Source organism: Vitis vinifera, chromosome 5 (genome assembly GCF_030704535.1).
Source record: "Vitis vinifera cultivar Pinot Noir 40024 chromosome 5, ASM3070453v1".
NCBI lineage: Eukaryota > Viridiplantae > Streptophyta > Magnoliopsida > Vitales > Vitaceae > Vitis > Vitis vinifera.
Window position 1 is genome coordinate 11461917 of NC_081809.1, and position 16060 is coordinate 11477976.

The following is a 16060-nucleotide window of genomic DNA, read 5'->3' on the forward strand; positions in this document are numbered from 1 at the left end:
ATCAATCTAAATTAGCCTTAAATTTAAGAGTTATTTGATTAAAATGATCATTAAAAACCTAATTTAAAAAATCTAATCCTTCATCCATTTTTTTTTTTTTTTTTGTGTTTTGATAAAAATGTCCTTACTTTTTTCTTATAAAAATACTATTTTAAAAAAAATTATATGTAAATACGTGAAATAATTATAAATATTTATGTAAAAATAAGTTATTTTTGAAATAAAAACATGATAGAGGTTAAATTTATGAATATGTGGATTATTTTATTATTTTTAACCGATTAATTCTAAATTTAATTAATTAATCATTATAATAAAAAATTGTACAAAAATAAGGAAAAATAAAATTTTATCGTATTGTACCTCTAATAAATCAAATAAGTATTTTTTTTAAAAAGAAAATAATACAATAAAATAAAATCCCAAATAAAAATGGAAATAAGATTTTTCTCAAATTGATTTTTGACCTTTCACACAAAAATTTATGTGACCAAACAAGCCAAACTTTAAACCCGTAGAGCCTGAATTGTGTAAAACCCTAAACCCTAAAGACTCCTGCTCCTTCTAGACTCTTCCGTTCTCTCTAAAAGGTGTTGCTTCCCTCTCCTCACGTCGCAACCGAGTTCTCCTCTCTCTCTCTCTCTGAAACCCTCATTTTCTCTCTCTAAAACCCTTCATTTCGTGAAGTTACAGCTTCTGCAACTCCCCAGCCATGTACCGTTTCGCCACCAGTCTCGCTTCCAAGGCTCGGTATGCTCCATTCCCGTACATTTTGTGGCATTCTAACAATTGGGTTCTGCCCCTTTCACTAGATTCTGTTATCGTTGATCTCATCTTCCATGTTGTTCTTGCAGGATCGCTAGGAACAGCACCCATCAGGTGAGATCCGCAATACCAATTTGCGTAAGCATCTCTGTCTCTGATTCTCTCTTTATTAATACTTGTGTTTTGTTTGGTGTGGTTTAGATTGGTAGTAGGCTGAACTGGAGCAGAAACTATGCTGCTAAAGACATCAGATTCGGGGTTGAGGCTCGAGCCTTGATGCTTAAGGGCGTGGAAGAGCTCGCAGATGCTGTTAGAGTCACCATGGGCCCCAAGGTAAACTTCTTTTCTAACTATGCGATGCAGTTCCTTCAACCCATTGCGGATGCTATCGCTGATGTAGTAAAAAAAGGGGACTTTTGAACAAAAAATGTGTATTGTGAGTTTGATATCAAGTGACTTTTATGTTGTGCTTTGAACTGTATATAGTTTTATTTTGAGGGTTTGAGTTCTGTTTATTTTTATTTTTTATTTGATGGGGATTCTTCATAATGCTCCCTTGTAGATTATTTATGTTGAATATCGGCCTGATATGGATGATTTAAGCAGATATGGAAATGAAATGGTGGGGTTTAGCTAGTTTTGTTGCTTGGTCAAAAAATGGAATGAAACTCAGAGGAAGATACTCTGGATTGTAGGAACTTTTTAGGCTGTTGTGTGAATAGTTCAAATTGGAAGGTTATACCTCGGCAAATAAAAAATTGCTTTAGTACATGAGATTCATCAAATTTGGGATTCAGATCTTTGTCCTCATATTGATGAGGCACATAAATGTGAAAAATTGTTTAAATTGTAGCATATGCATGAAATGTGCTGCATTTCCTAATTGAATGCTGAAGGTATTTGTGTTCCCTGTCTTTTTTTGTGTTTGATTGAGTTATATATGCTGTCGATAGTTGTGTTTCTAGTTCTTCCAATTAGTTATTTTTGTGTCATCCCTTGAATGTTAACTAGTGGCAGTTGAGTGAATGGAATTCTGATTGATTCTTGGTGCATCTTATTTCAATTCTCTATTGAGGGTTGGGTTAATTGATGTGGTTTATACTTAAAAAAGGTTAATCAGCGTTTTGTTGTTTCCAGGGGCGTAACGTGGTACTAGAGCAAAGTTTTGGTGCCCCAAAAGTGACAAAAGATGGTGTAACTGTTGCAAAAAGCATTGAGTTCAAGGATCGAATCAAGAATGTTGGTGCAAGCCTTGTGAAACAGGTTGCAAATGCCACTAATGATGTAGCAGGAGATGGTAAGTTTTCATCTGTTGCAACTTTAGTGGTTCTATTAAAATGGTTTGAAGATTCTATTTTGATAATTGATGCATCTTCTGCAAATGATTTAATGGTTAAAACAGCTATTCCATCATTTGCACGCTAGAGCGTGGGTCAAAGAGAGAATGGTTTTATGACAATGCATACTTGTCTACGTTGTCTCTGTGGTTTATTTTGTTTCTGTTACACATAGATCTGATCCCTTATTTTTGATGATTTCAGGTACCACCTGTGCCACAGTCCTTACCCGAGCAATATTTACTGAAGGGTGCAAGTCGGTTGCTGCTGGAATGAATGCAATGGACCTAAGAAGGGGTATCTCGATGGCAGTAGATGCTGTAGTGACAAACTTGAAAAGCAGAGCTAAGATGATCAGCACATCTGAAGAAATAGCACAGGTTTGTTTACTAGGCTTAAGTTATTTTGGTAGATGCTTGCAGTTGATAGCCCTCTAGTGCCCAGGACTATTAATGGAAAAGGTATTAGTTTTTAAATTATCATGTAATTGATAGAAATTAACTTCTATAGGTTGGGACAATATCAGCAAATGGTGAGAGAGAAATTGGTGAATTGATCGCAAAGGCTATGGAGAAAGTTGGCAAAGAGGGAGTAATCACAATTTCAGTAAGTCACTCGTCGTTCTTGTGATGTTGCATACTCTTTTAGATTTGAAGTACATGAGTTCTTCATGGTGTGTGGCCCTGCTATGAGTCCTGATTCAGTCTTCTCATATCCTGATATTCTTGCAAATGATATGAAGGTGAATAGAACAGTTGAGTTGCAGATTGGAACACACAATATTCCTCAGCATGAAAAGGAATGTGAAGTCTATCAAAAAATAAGAGGAACTTGATGCTAAAGTTACTCAAAAGAACTTAATGCTCTCCTCCTTAATCATCTTTAGGGACCATGAAAGTTCTTCTGTCTTTAATACAAATTTCTTATGAATTACCTATAAAAGAACTATATTATGAAAAGATTGCTTAATGGGATGGAATTTTGATGCATGACAATATCTTAAACAAAGAAGCTGCAATCCTCAACCAGGCAGCCTGCTGCCTTTGCCTAGTTTTCTTATTTATATTGGATCCTCATTTGGTTTTTTTTAGCAACGCTCTAGGATTAGGCTTTTTCATTTTATAATGCTAAATTGTATATATCTGTTTCTCTTTCCCTATTGGGCATTTTGCTTCTTTTGTTAGCTGAATTTTCTTTTATTTTTTTTATTTTAATATTTATTCTTATATTTTGCTGAATTTTTTAAATTGCACTATATGTCTAACTCTTTCCATGGGGAATTGTTGCAGGATGGGAAGACATTGTATAATGAATTGGAAGTTGTTGAGGGGATGAAGCTGGATAGAGGTTACATATCCCCTTATTTTATAACAAACCAGAAAACCCAAAAATGTGTAAGTTTTTTTTTCCTTGTGACTCGTTTGATTGACATATGTCTGGATGCTGTTACTTCATAATTGAAGTAATATGAAAGAAGCTTATGTTTCAGTCACTAGCTGGTTTAAGTAACATCAACTTGTTCACTTAAAACTGAGTGTCCATATCTATATACTACAGGAACTAGAAAATCCTCTTGTTCTAATCCATGAGAAGAAAATCTCGAATATACATGCTGTTGTGAAAGTGCTAGAGATGGCATTAAAGGTAAGTGGGTCTTTGGTCAATCGGATTCAATTAGATCTTTACATGCATCAAGTTTAGTTGACTACATTGTTCTTGCCTTATTCAGACTCAGAGGCCTTTACTGATTGTTGCTGAAGATGTGGAAAGCGAAGCACTGGCCACTCTTATTCTAAATAAGCTTCGTGCTGGAATCAAGGTAGGTGTTGTTTCTTTAGATACAGATAATGTATTTTTATGTTAAATTATTTCTCTTTTAATTAAAGGATTTATATATAATTTGGATCTTATATGGATTGTGCATTATCTCTAAAGGTCTGTGCCATCAAAGCACCTGGGTTTGGAGAGAACAGGAAGGCCGCCCTGCAGGATCTGGCAACTCTCACAGGAGGGGAGGTAGGTTCACCATCCTATTTATGTTGTTTGTCCATGATAATTTGTCAGCTGATCTCTGAATTTTGTATCTGACTTCTGTGTTGTAGCTTATAACGGAAGAGCTTGGTTTGAACCTTGAGAAGGCAGAACTGGATATGCTTGGCACTTGCAAAAAGGTAAACTTTGCTACCATTTAAGATATGTATTTTGGTTTTGGACTATGATTTTTTCCACTGGAGTAATATTCATATTGATGTGTCTTAATTTCTATTTAATTGTTGATTTTCCGAATGAATATATGTTTTAACTCTAGGTTATAGAATGAACTGCACCCTTTGTATTATACAGGTCTTTTGCAGCATAACTAACTAGGTTCATGTTTTAGGTTACAATATCTAAGGACGATACTGTTATCCTTGATGGGGCTGGTGACAAGAAGGCCATTGAGGAACGGTGTGAGCAGGTCCATATTACTTTCTTCTCACATGTTATTTAGAATCTCCTGATTCTTTATTCTTTTTCTTTCTTTTCTTCTCTGGATGATTGATCTGTCGATTGGTTTTTCCTTCATTGCGAAGCAAATGCCAAATTTTATATATTTTTTTCATGTTGTAATTGGATTCATTTGGTTACATTGGGATGGCAGATTAGGTCAGCCATTGAATTGAGCACTTCTGATTATGACAAGGAAAAGTTGCAAGAAAGGTTGGCCAAGCTTTCTGGTGGTGTTGCTGTCTTGAAGGTCTGTATCAATTTACAAATCCCCAACATTACTGTCTAGGCTTGTTGAGGCTCTAAACTCAGGAGCTACTGTACTGGTACTCAGATTCATGGGGAATGTTATCTAGATATATATAAAAATGGTGGAAAATTGCTTCCCTTTGCAGATAGGAGGAGCTAGTGAAGCTGAAGTTAGTGAGAAGAAAGATAGGGTTACAGATGCTCTAAATGCTACTAAGGCAGCTGTAGAAGAAGGAATTGTACCAGGTAAGCTTTTTGGTTTGCATTTTCCCTTGGTTACTACTCAACCGGAGTTGGACAAATCTTCATAAAATTTATATTTGCAGGTGGTGGCGTGGCACTTCTTTATGCTTCCAAAGAGTTGGACAAACTGCCAACATCAAACTTTGATCAGAAGATTGGTGTTCAGATTATCCAGAATGCTCTGAAAGTTAGTATTCATTCATTTTCTAATATTTAAAAGACATTCCTCAGCTTGGATTAGTCTGTAAATAATTCTTGTGGAATCACACAAGAGTCATTCAGGATAGCATGATAAAGCACTCCATTTGGGGGGAGATTAGTCTGTTGGGTCTTGTTGATCTCTCATCAAACTTAAGTCTTGCCAGAATTTTTGATGTAACATTGTGGACTAACAATCTATCTCCCAGCGTGTGCATGCACATTCAGTGGTTCTTAGGGCTTGTCTGGAGCTTGAAAAGTTCTGGAACATTATGTTCAGTTTAATCAATGGATTTGGTTTTACTGCTCTCTTCTTATGTCCTGACAGCCTCCCATATTAATTTTATATGCAGACACCTGTGTTCACAATTGCTTCTAATGCTGGAGTTGAGGGGGCTGTTGTGGTTGGGAAGCTGTTGGAGCAGGATAACCCTGATCTTGGATATGATGCGGCCAAAGGTTTGTGCTACATTTGAATTATTTTCGTTTTTATATGCCCTTAGTTTCTTTCACCAAGTGGGTGTGGTATTATTATTATTTTTTTGCACTCAAAATGGTTTTGTTTATCCATTGCTCACTTAGGTGAATATGTTGATATGGTCAAAGCTGGAATTATTGATCCACTGAAAGTAATTAGAACAGCTTTGGTTGATGCTGCAAGGTAAGCCAAGGACCCCCTTTAGTTTTTGCCTCTTACAATTCAGTTATATCATTCATTCCTTAAATAAGAAGCCATATTTGCTGCCTTTGATGCAGTGTGTCATCGTTGATGACAACAACTGAAGCTGTTGTGGTTGAACTGCCAAAGGATGAGAAGGAAGTTCCTGCAATGGGAGGTGGCATGGGTGGCATGGACTACTAACGGGCCTCGCAGCTGGTAGACTGATCTACCTGACATAACATTATTTCCACCCAAAAAATTCACATCTGAAATGAGCATTATTAGGGTTTTGTCTTGAATGAATGAGCCTTTGTTTTTCCTGTCATAGGTAAGGCAACCATGTAATCATAGTGAGAGGTCAGTACTTAGGTTCTGATAATGGGGGTGAAACTGTCACTGATAGTGCTTGGAAGGATTTGAGACTTCAATTTTTCTCAAATAAAAAATTCTCTTCCGTGCATGATGGATGCTATGTTATTGTTTTCTACGCCATTTTATTAGACATTGAAACTTCGAGTATGCTCTGTTTCTGACGAAATTGTTACATTTGGTTAGCTGCTTTGAAAATGATGACAAATTTGATTAAACCAGGCTCTTTTAGCAGAACCCAAATCACATGAGGCTTCAAATGATTGAATACTTGAGCGCGATGCCCCACTACGCCACTACATTGTGAAACTTGGACTCAAGGATCAGCTACACAAAAGATGGCACAGGAGAGAACAGTTTGATGTACAAAATTTTCATCTTGTGGCACATATACTGTGTCTCTCACTTTTGTCAGTCAAAAGTTCGAGACCCTGCCCAAGAATAAATCAATCTAGAAACACCGGATCGCAAGCAAACGCTTATAGACAACCGGTCCGACTTTTAAGTTTTTTTCACAATGTTTTCATGATGGTCGAACTATGGTTACCATGATGGGATTAATATATAATTTAAATATTATTCAAATAAAAATATAAATAATTATAAAATTTTAAAATTATTTTTCATCTTTGATATTATTAAATTAAATCCTAGATAAGTATTTTAAATTATGTTAAATAAAATGTCTAATATTTAAATTTGAAATACCAAAAAATTATATACTTATAGCATATACCCTATTATTTTCTAGTTTAAAAAAATATTATATTATTTTACTTATATCTTTTACATATTTATTATTATAAATTTTTTGAAATCAATCACGTTATTTTGTAAGCATGATTCACATTGGTCACAGCCCATCCCTTGTACTCAAGAGGTTCACGGTTCAATTCCTTCACATGAATTTTTCAAAACAAAACTCAACTTCCGTCTCACATCGAAAGGAGATGAGGGCAACAAGAGCCCAGGGGTATTATTGTTTGGGCGGCCAATTCACAGCGGTCCAACCGTTGGTCTATCTGGTTCCAAAGCCTGGATCGAACTGGACCAGGCGCTGATCGATGGTCCCATCGGTCAAACTGGCCACGCCGGTTTGGTTTTCAAAGCATTAGTTTTTCTCACAATAACATCCGACCATAGTCTAAAATCTACTTCGAGACTAACAAGTGCACCCAGCCCGAAGCCGAAGGAAGAAAAATAAAAAATGCCAGCCCAAAATTGGCAGGCCAGTTCAACCACTCAACCGTCCAACTGCCGGTCCATCCGGTTCCAAAGCCTGGATCAAACAGGACCAAGCTCTGATCAATGGTCTGACTGGTCAAACTGACCAGGCCAATTTGGTTTTCAAAACAAAAGTTTTTCTTACCATTGGCTTTTCTCACAAGAACATCCAGCCTTTTGCTTGCTTCCAACTCAAAACAAGGCCACTACCAAAAATCTACTCTGAGACTTGACCGCATACTGTGCCTTACTCTATATAAAACCGCAAGCATGCAGTATTGAAGTATCACAGGAGGCTAAAAAGCAACTAACAAGTGTACCCAAGAAAGCCAAGAGTACAAACAAGTTCCTCCACAAAACAGATACGATACTTTCATGTCATTTCATTCTAGTGATAAAAGCCAGTTTCAAACAAGCGCCGGATATGGATATGGATATGGGTGTGATGTGAAGATAAATCTCCAGCATCCCATAGTTCATTCCCTCCCCACCAATCCAAAAGAAAGGTTCAAGAGAAAAGGAAGCTAGTATTACATCAAAGTCCACATCAAGGCTGTACAAGTACAACACATTGACAAACAAATGTCACTAGTCATTTGCCTTTCCGCCGCTTTTGCATTCCAATACAGTCTGAACAATACCATGCTCCTTTTGGCCGTTCTTTCACACCAACACAGCCAAAATGGAACCACTCTATCTTGCACTGGCAGAAAATGGAGCAGAGGTTTGATCAGATTGTAGGCCCAGAATGTAAGATTAAAATGAGAAAAGCACATGAATACAGATTGAGAATATAAAAACAAAAAAGCACTGGTGCATACATCAGGGTTATCACATGCAACCATCTCCCCATAGCTAACTTGGTCACAGATGCAATATGTTGGTTCATTTGGATCCACAGGTAAATCTAAATCCATACTGGTTGGGTTTGCTGCTGCTGTTACTGGTGCAGCAGCCGCTGCTGCGGCCAAGCGTGTTCTGCAAAAATTGGTCATTTTAAACAATCATATTTTCCCACAAAAGTAGCACAGTAAAATTTGGACTTTCAACAGCATGAGATCAGAGAACAATGTATGCATATCACAGATAGGGTCAAGTGGAGCAATCAGATTCTTCATTTCAACTAGTTCCCATCATTAAAGTGTCAGCAAATTTTCATCAGGACATAGTTTGGGAAGCCAAAAAACTTACACAGCCATATCTTTTTCTTATAAACCCATGCAGAAAAAGAGAATTGAGAATTACTTGCCATTGGATGATACAAAAATCAAGAATTATTTGGGAGAATATCGACATCTGAAGACCACAACAACATGAGATTGAGAAAAGCCATGCATGTAAAGAAACTATAAATGATGTCTTCTTACTTGGCAGTCCTTTCAAATAACTCCAGGATTTTGTAACTGACTCGTGAATTATTGTAATAATAGCCATACTAGTGGAAATTTGGGAATTGATTATCATACCGCAGACATTTTGATTTAGTTTGCTTTATTAAAAATAAAAATAAAAATACACACTAACACTAACACCGACAGAGGGTTGGCAGTTTTAGGAATGAATCAAGATTTTGTCTTTTTTTGTTTTTTTCCTTTTTGGCAAAACAAAAAAGTTTTATTGGGAATACAAACCCCAAATAAAGAATGCCAAGATATCCCTCATACAAAAAAGGGAAAAATCCAAGCCCTTAATAAAGCCCAAGAATAAGAAATTCAGAAAGGCATTCCTGGGGGAGTACAGGAGATCTCGATTAACATGGGGCATCAAAAAGAATTGACCTGTCTAATCCGATCAGGGACAGCAGGCCATTTGACAAAGAGATCCCGAAATATCGGAAGCTTGGTTGGATCAAGAAACCAGGTATTGGAAACAGGCTATAGAACTTACTCCTAGTAATTATTTCAAAGCACGTAATTGGTTGAAGATCACTAGGAGTTTCAAATAGGAAAACTTTGTTTGTTATTTAAAATTTTTGTTACTTATATCAGTTAGATAAAAAGGATCACTCCATTCCTATGGGCTTTCCAATCCAAATAAAATCAAGGTAAGACAGATGCCAATAAATCCCTAGATTCCATGGTGTCAAGTTGACATCATCGAATATAATGGAAACCCAGTAAGAGGCCAATAAATGAAGTTGCAGCCTCGACTCCAGAGAAGATCTGTCTCCCCAAAAAAACTGTGCATCCCTCTCTGCCCAAATCAACTACAGAGTCTCAAAAAACTAAAAATGCCAGAGTTCTGCTTCTAACTTTCTTGCTAAATCTCTAGAAGCTGATCATCATCATATCTCAATTTCATTGGCAGCAATCCACTGAATCAGCATGAAGAATAGGACAGCCAAAGCCATGAGCAAAGGGGCAAAAGGGCAATGGAAAAACACATGATCCACGAATTCTCCCTTCTAAGCAACGCATCTATGAGGACAGATAGGTGCACCATAGGATACTCTAATTTGAAGGAAATAGTTGGTACTTACCTCTATTGAAAGCCATTAGCCACACAAATGATTTGAATTTGGAAGGAGCCTTGGATCTTCAGATTTTTTGACTGGCAAACCCAGGTTGAATTATTTGTCTTGGAGAGAAAAGGAAAGGGTTAAAGAAATAAAAACTCGGGCTATACGAAAGGACAACTTATTTACATAGCAAGAAGATGGTGCTTTTCTTAAGCCTTGTTGTTAAGGGTGCTAAAACATGAGGCTTATTTTTAGCATCAAGGTTTAGTACTAAAAAGTACTAAAAAGTACTAAAAAGATGTTGCCACTTTTTTCAAGCATCATGGTAGTTCACAACTATATGATGACGCTTTATTTGAGTGTCACTAAATTGAATGATTTGTTCACATATAATGACACTCAAAAAGCACCGGTATTTATAAATAATGGCACTTATTTCGAGCATCGACACGCTAGCTAATGTCAACATTACCAAATTAGAAGATGACAATCAATCAGATGGCGCTTTGGAAAAGCATCATATACATCTATATATATATATATATATTTATCCTCGTGTTTAATAGGATATCCAAACATAATAATTAATGGGAAAATAAAGAAATATATTAATAGGGCTTTTCAAAAAGGCAGACCGGAGTACACTGGACATATATAAGGGCACAATATAGCAAAGAACAACAAGAGAGACAAAAAACCACTCCATCCCTTTGCTTGCAGTCTAACCAATCAACAAAGTCTACCATAGACACTGAGGCCTCTTTTAAACTCCAGAGAAATTACATATGAAAGAGGTTTTATGCTCTTGATATGAATGTTCCACACTGTCAAAAGACCCTTCAATTTCTCTCCTTCCAAATGATCCAAAACAAACACAAAGAAGTAACTTTCCATTCTTTCTTCCACTTCTTTCCAATGAAAGATCCATGCACTCCTATTAAAGAATTCAGCACCCATGCTATTCCAAACATGGAGAAGATCAGCTTCTCTCCTTCAGCACCCATGATATGAATGTTCCACATTGTCAAACGAATTTCAATTTCTCTCTTTTCAAATGGTCCAAAACAAACACAAAGGAGTAACTTTCCATTCTTTTTCCTTATTCTTTCCAATGAAATAACCTAATGAATTCCTCAAAAAATTAGAAATAAAAAATATTATCCAACACTAATTCATTTGGAAGCTACTAACAGCTAATCACATATAAGACAAATAATTTCATGGATGCATCAGTTTCCACCTTATATTTTTCTTTATGCACTCAAGTGTTTGTGGAGATGCAACAATATGATTGCTCCAAGGAGATGTGGCAAAAATGGAACAGACATTGACCAACCTTGCTTCAATTATTGCCATCCAAAACCAAATTATCAGTATGACTGCTCTCAATTAACCCAAAGCCATAACCCAACCCTGAGAAAATGTTATAAAATCATTTTTGACCCAAATAACAAACAAAAACTCTAGCCTTTGTTCAACTTAAATCCTCTACTACAAGTAGCAGTTTCCTTATCAAACTCACAAATAGAATTCAAAAAATATATAATATATATATATTTCTTCCTTAAAAATAAATAAACCAATCCATCAATGACTAGGTTGGTATATATTTGATCCAATTAAGAAATGAAACCAACCTGGCAATCACAAATAATTAGGAAAACGGTAAATTTTTTCCCTAAAAACAATCAGCTTTGGATTCTAATTATCAAATTCTCTTATTTTGGATAAAAAAACATTGAGACAAACAGCACAGATAGACTGTAAGGTATCTAATGCTGTGGCTTAAATACTGGGCCATTTACAAAAAATGGATCTCATTCTTCTTGTCTTCACCTTTAATTGCTAAAAAATAATCTTTTAGTCAAGGTTAATGAACTAGACCTATTTGGCAAATGAGATTGTGAATCTCTACTACAATACTTAGCCCCCTAAAACCATTTCTTGCCCTAGCAATTTATGCCAGTAATTATGATATGGATGTTGCCTCATCCTAAACAGCCTGCATGTGTGCTGACTGTGTAATGTGTATGTGTACATATGTGTCTAGGCATGTGTGTGGGAGAACCATCCTTGCCCAACTGAATCTTCATATTCAATACAATTTTTAGTAAAAAAGAACATTGAGTACTGGACTTTATATCTTTAGATGTCAAATTCGATCTCATAAATTTCAATATGAAGTAACTTGGCATTCAACAGTTTAACTTGCAAAACAAGAAAGCACCAATTCACATCAAATTGTCAACAAATGGACATAAGTTTGCAGTGAACTTCAAAAAGGAAAATTTAGAAAAGATTGATACTTCTTACGCCCTCCTCTACTACTTTCACTACCCCTTCCAGATTTCGTTCCACTATCAGGAATTGGAGCAGGCAACCCTGTTCCAGCAATGCCATCTCTTTCTGTCATGAGTCAAATTACATCTGAAATTAGGGCAATTGACATGACCAAAGGGGAAATATTTTTGTGGCTACTGAAACATCAACGCTGCCAAACTGTATTCTGATACTCTGTGTCACTTACAATCAAGATGATGGAAAATAAATAGATTGAGTACCTCTCCGAATATCTTCATCAAATTTTCTCAGATATTGATCAAGTTGCTGAATGTGTGTATCTACCTGTTCCATGGTTATAAACAAACAACGTCACTAAAAGAACTTAACAATGATAAGGTCCAATAAATTCCTCATAATCCAGAAAATAGTCACTGCTCCTTTATTACATGCCTCAACAAACTTTGGGGATACTGTGGATGGAAATTGGAGTAGTCCATTTAGCTCCACCCAAATGTAAGTCAATAATTAGGTCTGGAGAACAGGAGATGTCCTCAAATCACTAACTATATTTTTGTAAAAAAAATAACATTTTAATCATTTGTTGAAATCATAAAATGCCTTTCAATAATAAGTAATTTTTACAATAAATTAAAAGGCCAGAAAGTGGCAAACCCTAGAACATGGAGGGTTTAAATGCTATGTAGAACACAAAGAACCGATTTGATTTCTATGACATGCCTGATTCCTTAGTTATAAGATGATAAAAATATCAAATTATTGAATAGTTAAAAAAATTGATTTCTTCAATCATTTTCTAGGTATCACATTATCGGACGTACAAAAATGGAGGCTTGAAAAGCATTATCTTATAATGAGCAGAACAACTTTTCTTCAAACACAAAATAAGGTTCAAATAATAAAATTCAGAGTGATGGATGATCAATAGTGAAACATAAATTTTAATTTCCTAGACATGGCAAGAAAGAGAAAACTTAATTCACACTTTCCCTTCCCCCAAAAAAACCACAGACCCAGAAAGGGAAAAAGGATGGTTACAGACTAAATGAAACGGTTGGACTGGCAGAACATCCAGAACATCCACAGAATTATAAAAAGTAAAGTTAAGGAACTTGGTGCAGTATCATCACTTAGGAAAGTCCCATCCACTAACATTTTTTTTGAATAAATTTTTCATGATAACTTGTTAGAGATAGCAAGAGAGAGAGAGAGAGGGTTTGGAGAAGAATGCAACCAGAAATAGAAAATTAGAAACTACAATACACTCCCCCTTCCCCATCAACACAGACACTCTCCCATTCATCTTGAAAAAGAAAAACCTTCCCCCATCAATACAGACACCCTCACATTCATGTAGAAAAAGAAAAATAATAAAAGAGTTACAGGCTAAATGAAAGAACTGGAATGGCAGAACATCACAGAACCACCATGGAATCATGGAAAATTTTGAGGAATTTGGTGGCACTATCATCACTTAAAGCTCTATGGAAGTCCTATCTATGAGCATTCTTGGATTATCAATATGATAACTTGTTCCAGAGAGAGAGAGAGAGAGATGGTATAATTTGTGCAAACATGTAATTCAGAAGTAGAAACAGCATCTGTCCATCAACAATGAATGTGGAAAGAGAAAGATCATAAAGCAGCTCCTGATCCAAATAACTGAATTATAATGTTTGAACCCAAACAATGCAACAAGGGCAGTCATATAATGAAAAGGGAAATATGGAGGGCCATGTTTCCTACCAAATCATATGCTTGAACAGCCAAAGCAACCTTCTCATCAGCAATCCTGATTGAATGTTTTTGCTCATCCAGTGCCTCATCTGAGAATCTGATGAGTGAAGGATCTGGCGTAATATTACCAGACTTGACTCCCTGCTTAATATCCTCTATCTCTTGCTCACAACGCTGCTCATTTTGCCGTTGGATTTCTGTTTGTATACAAAAGCAAAAACAATGTACTTCAAAAGCCCCATAACTGGAAAAGCAAAACCCTAGCTCAAAAAATATACATATTCATTAATCAACAGTTAAAGCTGAACATTTGAATAACCAAACAGCTTCAAAAGACAGAAATATCATTTCATGCATGACAAAAAATTCACCACCATTATCTCCTCTTTGAGTCTTTCATATTCACTTATCACAAGTTGAGACTAACATCATATCAGAGTTTCACATGCTACAGAAAAAAAGGCCTACTCAACTAATATTCAAGATAATAAACTCCCTTTATACTTCTGTTAGTTTTAAAGTTTTAGATGAGAACAGTTCTTCCCTATGATAAATTATGAAAATTCAGATACTTGAAAAATTATAAGATTGCTAATCCTGCACAGAACACCCACATGAAACAAAATTGTATTGGATCCATTTTTGAGTTATAACATCCACATTCAACCTGACTTCCAACCCTACTCCCCACTGCCAATGCTTTCACGCTTCTCTGTCATGCACTTATAATTTCATCCTCGGCTCAAATTTTAACCTAATCTCCAGCTTTGACTCTGCCCCATCAATTCAGGCCAGAAACACTACAATTGAACTATGAGATTAGTCTTGTATTAGTTCCAAAACGAACTCGGTAGCACTTCCCTAATAAAATAACAATCAACATAGAGATTCCATGCTCAAGAATTCAACACTATATGGGTTATGACTGATTTTAACTTTTCGCCCCCCAAAACAGAAACCCTAGTCACAATTGTCCACACCCAAGTCCAGAACCAAGCCTAACCCAGAAAAGCAAACCAATTACTCCTCCTCGAAATTAAAAAAACTATATTTTCTGCTTCTGGAATCAGGGAAGTCAGGAGAAGATAACTGAAGAACGAGAAAGCAAAAAAAAATAAAACAAAGACAAAACATGGGCATCGCTGCAATAAAATCTCATACCCTGTAAGCTTTTATCTAAATCACGCAACAAAGCATACTTTCTTTGTAAAACATTGGGCAGTGATTCCAGATCTGAGTAATTGAACATGATTTCCAGATATTGAAACCCTAAAAGAACAAAGGCCAAGGGATTGAGTCTCTGATCAGGGATAGTCCCTGTAAAAGCTACTAATTTTGTTTCACACCCTTCTTTATTTACCAGTTGGTCCCTTCAGGTTTAATATATTGCTTCGAAGGAGGAAGGACCTTATTGGCTTGTGTTGACTGTTGAGTCTATCGCCAGAAAAGAAATATATTTTTATTTGAAATACAGAGTAATTTATTTTCCTTATTTGGTATTTACAAAATTCACCCATAAATATTGCTTTAATTATAAGAAGAAACATAAACTTAAATATCAATACACTCTGTTAACGAATCCAATGCACAAAACCTTCGATTGACAATTCTGGATAAAATTAATTTAAAATTTATTTTAAATCATCAATAAATAAGATCGAGTAATAATACAAGTTATGAAATAGTAAAAAAGATCTTGAAGGTAATTATAATAAATAAAGATAAAAGGATAAAATAAAAATATGGATTGAAAAATAAGTAAATTATTTTTATTTATTATTTAAAGTTGTTTTTTTATTTAAGTTATATTATTAAATTATTTTATTAAATATATACTTTAATAATTAAAGAAAATTATAGATTCATTAGTTAATAAGAAATGCTAGATTTTTTCTTATTATTTTTATGTTTTTTATATTTTAACAAAACAATATATAATATAATTATAAACAAATAATATACGATTCAACTTTACACATATTACTCGGACATTAAATTATGTCAACTCTAATATTTTCGGATTGATATTTT

The 16060-nt window shown here is 35.3% G+C and overlaps 2 protein-coding genes across 3 annotated transcripts; one reads left to right on the forward strand and one right to left on the reverse strand.

Moving 5' to 3' along the window:
- The first annotated feature begins 507 nt into the window (after positions 1-507).
- Positions 508-6400, forward strand: LOC100244356 (chaperonin CPN60). Its single transcript, XM_002285572.5, has 18 exons — positions 508-750; positions 855-879; positions 967-1098; positions 1903-2062; positions 2307-2482; positions 2613-2708; positions 3392-3496; positions 3660-3746; positions 3832-3921; positions 4038-4118; positions 4205-4273; positions 4483-4560; positions 4744-4839; positions 4985-5084; positions 5165-5268; positions 5633-5738; positions 5862-5940; positions 6036-6400. Exons 1-18 carry the CDS (start codon positions 713-715, stop codon positions 6139-6141), a joined length of 1728 nt encoding a protein of 575 aa, XP_002285608.1. The 5' UTR covers positions 508-712; the 3' UTR covers positions 6142-6400.
- A 1479-nt stretch (positions 6401-7879) lies between these two features.
- On the reverse strand, positions 7880-15451 carry LOC100266689 (PHD finger protein ING1). Of its 2 annotated transcripts, XM_002285574.4 has the most exons (6): positions 15191-15451; positions 14039-14226; positions 12553-12616; positions 12298-12397; positions 8355-8511; positions 7880-8236 (listed from the first exon to the last, which is right to left on the reverse strand). In XM_002285574.4, the coding sequence occupies exons 1-6, from the start codon at positions 15276-15278 to the stop codon at positions 8126-8128; spliced, it is 708 nt and encodes a 235-aa protein (XP_002285610.1). In that variant the 5' UTR covers positions 15279-15451; the 3' UTR covers positions 7880-8125. The 2 variants fall into 2 exon arrangements, with proteins under 2 accessions (XP_002285610.1, XP_059592938.1); XM_059736955.1 differs by having other exon boundaries at positions 7880-8511; positions 15191-15409.
- Between the last annotated feature and the right edge of the window lie 609 nt (positions 15452-16060).

Bases quoted from the DNA above. Each gene is read 5' to 3' on its own strand.
- LOC100244356 (XM_002285572.5), top strand. From the start codon at position 713: ATGTACCGTTTCGCCACCAGTCTCGCTTCCAAGGCTCG. The intron at 751-854 runs GTATGCTCCATT...TTGTTCTTGCAG, and splicing joins AGTCTCGCTTCCAAGGCTCG to GATCGCTAGGAACAGCACCC. The intron at 4,840-4,984 runs GTCTGTATCAAT...TTCCCTTTGCAG, and splicing joins GTGGTGTTGCTGTCTTGAAG to ATAGGAGGAGCTAGTGAAGC.
- LOC100266689 (XM_059736955.1), bottom strand. From the start codon at position 15,278: ATGTTCAATTACTCAGATCTGGAATCACTGCCCAATGTTTTACAAAGA. The intron at 12,398-12,552 runs GTACTCAATCTA...GACTCATGACAG, and splicing joins TGATGAAGATATTCGGAGAG to AAAGAGATGGCATTGCTGGA. The intron at 8,512-12,297 runs GTATCAATCTTT...CAATTTTTGCAG, and splicing joins AGTAGAGGAGGGCGTAAGAA to AACACGCTTGGCCGCAGCAG.